Source organism: Neodiprion fabricii, chromosome 2, assembly GCF_021155785.1.
Source record: "Neodiprion fabricii isolate iyNeoFabr1 chromosome 2, iyNeoFabr1.1, whole genome shotgun sequence".
Taxonomy (NCBI): Eukaryota; Metazoa; Arthropoda; class Insecta; order Hymenoptera; family Diprionidae; genus Neodiprion; species Neodiprion fabricii.
The window spans coordinates 309,542-317,500 of NC_060240.1; the positions used below are offsets into that span (position 1 = coordinate 309,542).

At 41.7% G+C, this 7,959-nt stretch overlaps 1 protein-coding gene across 2 annotated transcripts in view; it reads left to right on the forward strand.

Moving 5' to 3' along the window:
- The first annotated feature begins 15 nt into the window (after positions 1–15).
- The window catches only part of LOC124176099 (PHD finger protein rhinoceros-like), a 10,813-nt gene continuing 2,869 nt past the window's right edge, over positions 16–7,959 (forward strand). Inside the window, exons 1-9 of one of the 2 annotated variants that reach the window (XM_046556945.1) lie at positions 16–381; positions 880–968; positions 1,172–1,336; positions 1,697–1,813; positions 1,903–2,265; positions 2,360–2,919; positions 3,461–3,606; positions 3,772–5,099; positions 5,584–7,959. The exon at positions 5,584–7,959 is cut by the window's right edge and continues 2,869 nt beyond it. In XM_046556945.1, coding sequence (XP_046412901.1) covers positions 354–381; positions 880–968; positions 1,172–1,336; positions 1,697–1,813; positions 1,903–2,265; positions 2,360–2,919; positions 3,461–3,606; positions 3,772–5,099; positions 5,584–7,959 — 5,172 coding nt within the window. In that variant the 5' untranslated portion in view covers positions 16–353. The remainder of the gene's footprint in view (positions 382–879; positions 969–1,171; positions 1,337–1,696; positions 1,814–1,902; positions 2,266–2,359; positions 2,920–3,460; positions 3,607–3,771; positions 5,100–5,583) is intronic. The other variant, XM_046556946.1, reaches the window with a different exon arrangement.

Genomic DNA, 7,959 nt, shown 5'->3' on the forward strand with positions numbered 1-7,959 from the left:
GTAATGCAACGTGATGGCCGCAAGTGTCGCGCGCGTCAGGTTGCAACAACGGGGTACTAAGCGAAAATAAATTCGTTTTTTTTCTAACTTTAAACAGGTTGAACAAGTACGATACAACAATGTCACGCTGAATTGATATACGTAGAAACGCGAGTTACTCAATTAGCATGTTCGCGGTTCCCGATGTCTTATCTGTGTAAAATTTATACCAATTCAAAAGTGCATTGGACGCAAAAACCGATCGGTCGAGCGATCGTTCTTTCTGCTGCTGCTGCTGCTGCTGCTGGCTGCTGTTGTGGGGTGGAATTCCGTTTACTGGGGTGGTGGCACCCGTCTGCCTTCCTCGACAGGTTATGTTTCCGACTTTCATCGGGATTTTAGGTGAGCCCAATACATCCGAAGCCAACTTCAGTTTAGCTTCGCCGCGTACCAATCGACAGGATAACCAAAAATCGGACGCATTTTACCGGAATCAATTAGTGTTATCCAGTCGAGAATAAACACAGAACTTGCATTTCAAAACGACTGAGCGCGAAATGAAATCCGCACATTTCTAATGTTCACTTATTTTGTTTTCCTTTTTTTTTTTTTTGTTCTACCTTCAAAACGAGAAAGAATCTTCCAGTGACAGATGTGATGATAAGTGAATCGTGCCTGTGTCAACCGTAGTAGTTTGAACAGCGTTTACCAAACTGTAACTAGAATCAATGATGTGTTCTACTTTCTACTGGATGTGCCGCTAGATATGTATCAGTTTTCCAATCATACCTGGTCGACTCAACGTTTTACAATTTCCTGAAACCTCCAGAGTTGAATAACCAATCTTGTGTTATTTAAAAACTTGCTGCAAATTTTTTACTCGCTTATTTCTGTCTCCAGACATTCAATCGTGGTGGGAGGTGCCAAGTATCGCACATTTCTGCTCATTGTTTAGGGCTGCCTTCAATCTGCTGGACTTTGACATCGAGGTATCTAGTTCAATGCAAAAGTCGTGTATCGAATCAGCTAAATCAAATAGAATTTATAGAATTTTACTATAATTGTTTCTTGAGGCAGGATTTCCTGTTTGGTTAAACTCAATTTCTATCATCATACTCGTTCTGTCTCATTCTGTTCTTTGAAATGATTCATTAATAGAAAATGGAAATATTTGCACTTATTTTTCTTCCAGGATTTGGAAGAAGCTCTTCTCACGGACGGCGGTACAGAAGGCCGGCTATTGCAAGAACTAATTGTCAGATTACTTGAAGGCTGTCTACCAAATGACACTCGCAATGACATCTCTACTTTTAATTATCAGATGTTCCTCCGTAGACTCTTTAGAAAAAAGTGTCAAGTGAGTGTCTAGCTTCCAAAGTAGATTTGAGTATGTACATTAAAATTTTATGTCTGAAAGACCAATTTCTCATTTCTGATATGAACTACACCATCTAAATCAGTCTTGTGAACAGTACCCCGATTGATAGTACAATAATATATTCAACAAGTAAATAAAGTAACTAGTACCAAAAAAGGGAGGGCCTAACTGTGCTACTTTTGAATTTACTCGTTTCATAAGCTTTATCAATTTTATCCAGGGTGCTAGACAATTACTGTCAATGTAATTGAAAATTTAATGTACACTTTCTCTTCAAAATATTTTGGAGTCTACAGGTTATACAACTGAACAGAATTTATGAGCTATCTTTCATTACAGGAATATGGAAGAGATAATCCTTTCAATACGGATGTAGACTTTGAGCTTTTGCCACTACGCCAAAAGGTAGAAATTCTTCGGGCTCTCTGTGACTTCAGGCTTGACGCTGAAGACGTGGTAAGATTTTTGTCATGTCTAGTTCACAGTTCTTGTCCACAACTCAGTTCGCTTAAATGATAAAATCTGTCTTGCTTATTTTGAATTAGGAGCAGTCTCTCGACAATTTGGACTCGGACAGCCTACGAGTCGAACCACTAGGTCATGATCGTAAAAATTCTGCCTACTGGTACTTTTACGGCACTCGACTGTATCGGGAAGATTACATTGTTCAAACGAAGCCTGATATATTGCGTAAACAGAAAGGAAAACTCAAGGATAAAAGGCGAAAGAGACGTGGCAGGAACCGAATCAGTCAGACGGAGGAAACGAAAGAAGAGACGGAACAAGACAGTTTGTTGTACGAAGGGTCGGAAAACGGGGTTTTGCCAACAGAACAAGAGACTATCTGGCAAGTTGTCTGTTTCACCCACCAGGACTGGAGCCGTCTGGTCGAAAAATTTAAAAATTCGGTAAATACATTGGTTTGTTTAATGACGTGCTGAAGAAATTGCAATTATTCATTGGGGCAATCAACAAACGTAATCCAATATCAATGATTTACAGGAGGACGACTCAGAACGTAAACTGTACCGTACTTTATCCGAGGACTTCATGCCGGAAATCCCAAGATTATTTGAATTAAAGGAAAAACAGCAGAGACACAGACTTCTACAGCAAAACAGCACAAGGGTACTACGTCGACGCGAAACGACAAATCGAGTGGAAGCAGCCATGGTCAGGGCCAAAGCGAAGGCTAAAATAAAGGGGGTGAAGAAGAGTAACAGCCGAAGTTTGAAAGTTATCGAAGAAATCAATCAAGTATCACCTACACCCTCAGCAACAGCAACACCGGTACCAAAGAAGGGAAGGCAGACTAACAACTCTTTGGCCTCTGCCGTTGGTCAGATTGTCATCCATACAGAAGATGAGTTAGAGAGTTTGACCGGACGGAGAGGTGGCAATCGGTCCGGTGGTGGGATAACTAGTTATCACCCTTCTCGGTATGAGTATGGCGTCGAAGAAGAAGAACGCCGTGTTGGCATGCATAAAATCCTTGAAAGTCTGAAAGATCACCAAGATGCTTGGCCATTCGTCGACCCTGTTGACGAAGAATACGCTCCAAGGTTATTGAAACCCTCTTTATCACTTGAGTAACATTATGGGCAGTTTAGTTTAAGTACTCATGGTGTAAAAGTGGTGCATGAGTTGACGAAATGAACTTTCCAACGAACCCGACACATCCTCAGATAAATTGTTCTTCGGTCTAGACAGGAAAAAGCCTAAAAGTAATGGGGGCTTATCATGATTGATAATACCAAAGGCTGCCATTCCGTTTCAAGAAATAAAAATATCAATCCAAGTTTAGAGAAAGTGAAAATAACTGCCGCTGTGTTAAATCATGGTTTGAAATCCTGAGTTTGGATTCTTACCACGTGATGCTTTCACAAAACGAATACAAAGTTTATAACATAAATAAACAAATAAATCATAGTATCTGAACTGACAGAAAATTACAATACATATATTTCAATGTAATAATTTCAACAAATTAAATCACATAGAGTACATTGTTACTTGCTGTAACGGAATCTAGCCATTAAGGGGGAACAAGAAGAAAAAAAAGAAAATGTTGCACGTGTTAATGTACAATCTTTTGACCTACAGGTACTACAGTGTCGTTCGAAAGCCTATGGATCTCACCACAATGGAAGAAAAGCTCGAAGGTGGATCGTATAGGAGTCTAGGCCAGTTCAAACGTGATTTCCAGTTGATTGTTGACAACTGCCGTCAATACAACGGCTCTGACAATGGTAGCTATTCTTCATTAGTATATATACTAGCCTCATGCAGCTAAAAACGCTCATCATTCTTAAGATTATATATGCAGATAGAATTATAAGCTGGCAGTAAGTACACGACTATATTATTTTCACTAATACTAAGACGTTATCTATATCTATATGCAATTTTCACAGAGTACACGGAGATGGCCATCAACTTACAAGAAGTCTTTGATCGTGCGGTCGATCGATACCTTGAATCTGAGCAATCCAGCGATGAAGATCCTTCTATTCAAGTGTCATTATCACCCGTTTCGATGTGCCCCGCATCCCCGTCTTTGACTACGAAAATAATTTTGCCTCAGAATTCGCGAAAACGGAATCGCAACTCAGTAAAGAAACTCAAGTTGAGCAAGTCTGATAAAGCAAAAAAAGATAAATATACGAGTTTAGAGGAACCGAAATCTGTGGAGACGGAAGAAAACGTTGCGTTAAGATCTAAGCGGGTAAAAGAAAAAAAGAATGGTAAACGTGCAAAAAGAATTAAGGTAGAAGAGGTTGAGAATGACTCTGAAAATGAAATAACTTTTTCCCTAGCGAAGAGAGAAAATCAGTCCGACGTTGAAGTGTGTAAAATGAAAACAAAGCAGAAAAAAACTGTGAACTTTGAACGTGTGTCATCAAAAGTGAAAAAAGCCTCACCCAAAGAAGAGCAGCCGGACGATTCTAAGAGAAAAAGCAAAAAAGAATTGAAAGTGCAGAATGAAGAGATTGAAGACTGTGAACATGATTCTCAGGAAATATTGAAATCCCCAGCCAGGAATAGAAGTAAAAAAAGCTTAAAAAAGGAACTTGGCGACTTATTGACTAAAGCAAAAAAGTCCAAGAAATCTGATGTCAAGAAAAATTCTGTCACATTTAAAGTCAATGGTAAACAGGAAACATTCGAAACGAATGAGAAAATAAAAAAAAATCATAGTAAAAAAGACAGCAGCGAAAAAAAAGTAATTCCAGTAGTCTGCAGAGAAAGTACAATCACCGATACAGAACGACCAAAGGGAAAAGACAAAAAGTTAAAACAATATAGAGAAAAAGACTTGAAAGGGAGCGTATTGAAAAATTCGGCCCAAAAAAAGGACAGTCATAAGCTAGAGAAAAAGGAAGATGACACCAAGTACAAGAAACTCGTAACTAGTAATAAAGATTTAGAATCTCTTGACAGCCTAAAGGACATAATAAGCGAAAGACAACGCGAGGATAAACTGAAGGCCCAAATCGAAGGGGAAAAGCAAAAGAAATCTATAAAGAAAGACAGTTTACATTCTAGAAAAGTGCCTTCAAACGGTAGTTGCTTACGCACAGTCGGTAAAATAGATGCAATACATTTACGGTCAAAGGATGGTCCTAAAGATGAACCAGTAAAAAAATCAAAGCTGACCCAGGTAAAGCGATCCAGAGGATTTAAAAAGGAAGACAGCCCCGGAATCCAAGCCTTAAATCAAGCTACGGAGCAGACGTTAAACGTGAGCAAATTTAAATACAAAATTCAATGACGAAATGTCCACTTTGCACTGGTAGTCTTGAACTTCTAGAGGTATTCTTAACTCGAATCTCGGGTTAAAAGTCCAAAATTACGAAAAATCAAATATGGCTTGTCACTGTATTTGTGGATTAAGAATACAGGTTTTAGATTTAAATTCAACAATCTGGAAATAGGTCATTCTATTCTATAAAAACATTAACCAGTTTCAAAACGCGTTTTGTAAACTTCACATCGATCGAGTTTAAACTTGTTGTGTTATATTTCGTGATTTGCAACATTTACTCCTCATATTTTTTAAATCAACAAGCTTCTCTTCAGATTCACTTGTCTGTGAATCAATATGATCGTTTCCTCTAATTATTTGCGTATTGTTAATTCGTAGATATATTTTTTTCTCACCTCACTGGTTAAAGGGATACTGTAATCGTGTTCCTTCAAAAAATCTTTTTCTTTTCTTTTCCTAGGATATCAATAAGTGGTTGGACGATGCGCCTCGCCTGTCCGAATTTTCTTCGGGTAGTGACTCACCGGTATTTCATCCAGCAACGAACGAAGTTGTAAAGGCAGCAATGAAAACTGAAATGACAAGAAAACGTCCTCATCCTGCGAAACTTGTGGGTTCTCAAGGGCCCACGCGTGCAAAGAAAGTCCAGCGTACAATCGATCGTTTGCAACCTGGAAAAAGCAAAGGTAATTTGTTGAAAAAACCGCCTCATTTACCTGCTAACATCAGCAGTGATGTACCGGCGAATCAAACCACAGCTGACGCCAATAAAGCAAAATCTGATGGCAGCTATGAACCAAAACTTAGTTTGGGCACAGTTCTCAGGAATGCTGAATCCATTCATTCGATTTGTAAAAGTCTCGTTTCGTCTCCCAATCCCAATTTGATCGATGACGATGATGAGGAACGAACAACAAGACCTACTTCGGCATTAGAAAATCAGGGAGCTGTAGATCAGACTGACAAATTGTTTTCTGGTAAGGAGATGGCAGAATCTAAAACCACTCCAAAGATCGAATCACTGGACAATGAAGGTAATACAGCAGTAGAAGAAGTTCAAAAACCAAAATCTGCAACTCCAAACCTCAGTGCGTGGTTCAAGGCGTTCGGTGCACCCAAGTCCAAAAAAAAGGAAGATGACGCCGATGAAAACGCGACCGCGGATTCCAACTGCAAGAAGGAAACGGAAAACGAAATACAAGAAGTCAAGACCATCAGGCAAAGGAGGATGAGTACCGGCGGTAGCAGTATCAGCGAGTCCGTATCCAGCTTTTCACAGGAGTCTCCGCCTGGTCAATCACCGCAAACGCAAACTCCGCATGTTCCCAACGAAACCCCTGTCAGAGGTGCAGGCTTCTATCAGGATGCTTTGTCGTCTGGTAGCAGTCCGTACAATAGCCCTTATTACGCGACTCCTCCCAGGTACAGCGCACAGCTTCCCCCTACTCCTTCGCCGCAAAATAATCCGTCGTCACCAGTCTATCCCGTCGCAGCTCCCTACGAACAGACGTCGTCTCTGTATCCCCAGACAACTCCTCAGACCTCCCAGCAAGTTTATCCAAAACATTCCCCTCTTCAAGGTGCAACGGAATCTTATCGTCAGCCATCCCCTTCCACTTTTTCCCAAAGATCACCGCAGAGAATACCGTTTCCGCAAAATTCTCCCCAAGGTCAATCGTTTCTGCCGGCATTACCACCTTCGGTACAAAATGCCGCGTCTCCATACCCTCGGTCACCCCAACCTTCCCAACAAATATACCCGCAAAGTTCTCCACAACCGCCGGCAAATTATTCTCAACCATCACCTCAGCAGGCAACCAATTATTCTCAACCCTCGCCTCAGCAACCTCCGACTCCGAATTATTCACAACCTTCACCCCAACAGCCTGCCAGCTTTTCACAACCTTCCCCGCAACTACCGACCAACTATTCTCAACCTTCGCCGCAGACGCCCGCGAATTATTCGCAAACCTCACCACAGCAACCCTCAAGTTACTCACAAAATTCCCCACAACCACCCCAGACTTATTCCCAACCGTCGCCCCAACCACCTCCAAATTATTCTCAAACTTCTCCGCAACAACCATCTAACTATTCGCAACCTTCTCCCCAACAACCTCCTAGTTATTCTCAACCGTCACCGCAACAACCATCGAGCTATTCGCAACCATCACCACAGCAAAGACCGAGCTACTCGCAAACATCTCCTCAGCAACCGCCAAGTTACTCGCAGCCCTCGCCCCAGCAACCACCCAGTTATTCACAATCATCGCCCCAACAACCTCCTCCGAATTACTCTCAACCGTCACCTCAACAACCTGTGCCTGGTTACTCGCAGCCTTCGCCACAACAACCCTCGACGTTCTCACAACCTTCACCACAGCCAACTACTGCCTCGAATTTCCCACAGAATTCTCCACAACAGCGAACTGGATACTCTCAACCATCGCCGCATCAACCTGCTAACTACTCACAGTCGTCACCTCAGCAATCTGCAAGCTACTCGCAACCTTCTCCGCAACAGGCCTGTAACTATTCGCCAACTGCCCCATCGCAGGGCTCAAATTATCAGCAGGGAGCGGCTTCTTCATACTCTCAAAGTTTTCCTCAGAGTCCGTCTTACTCGCGAAACGAGACACAAGGGTCTTATCTACAGCCGTCGCCTGCTCCGAGTCTAATCAGTGAAACTGACCAGAGAGCGGATTACCAAAAAACACGGGAGGTGAAAACTCCCGCTGTGGAACAGCAATCAAACTTTACGAGTGAGAATGAAGGGCAAAGCGTTAATCAGCAAGGGTTTCAGTCCGGTGAACAATTTCCACCAGCATCTTTCATA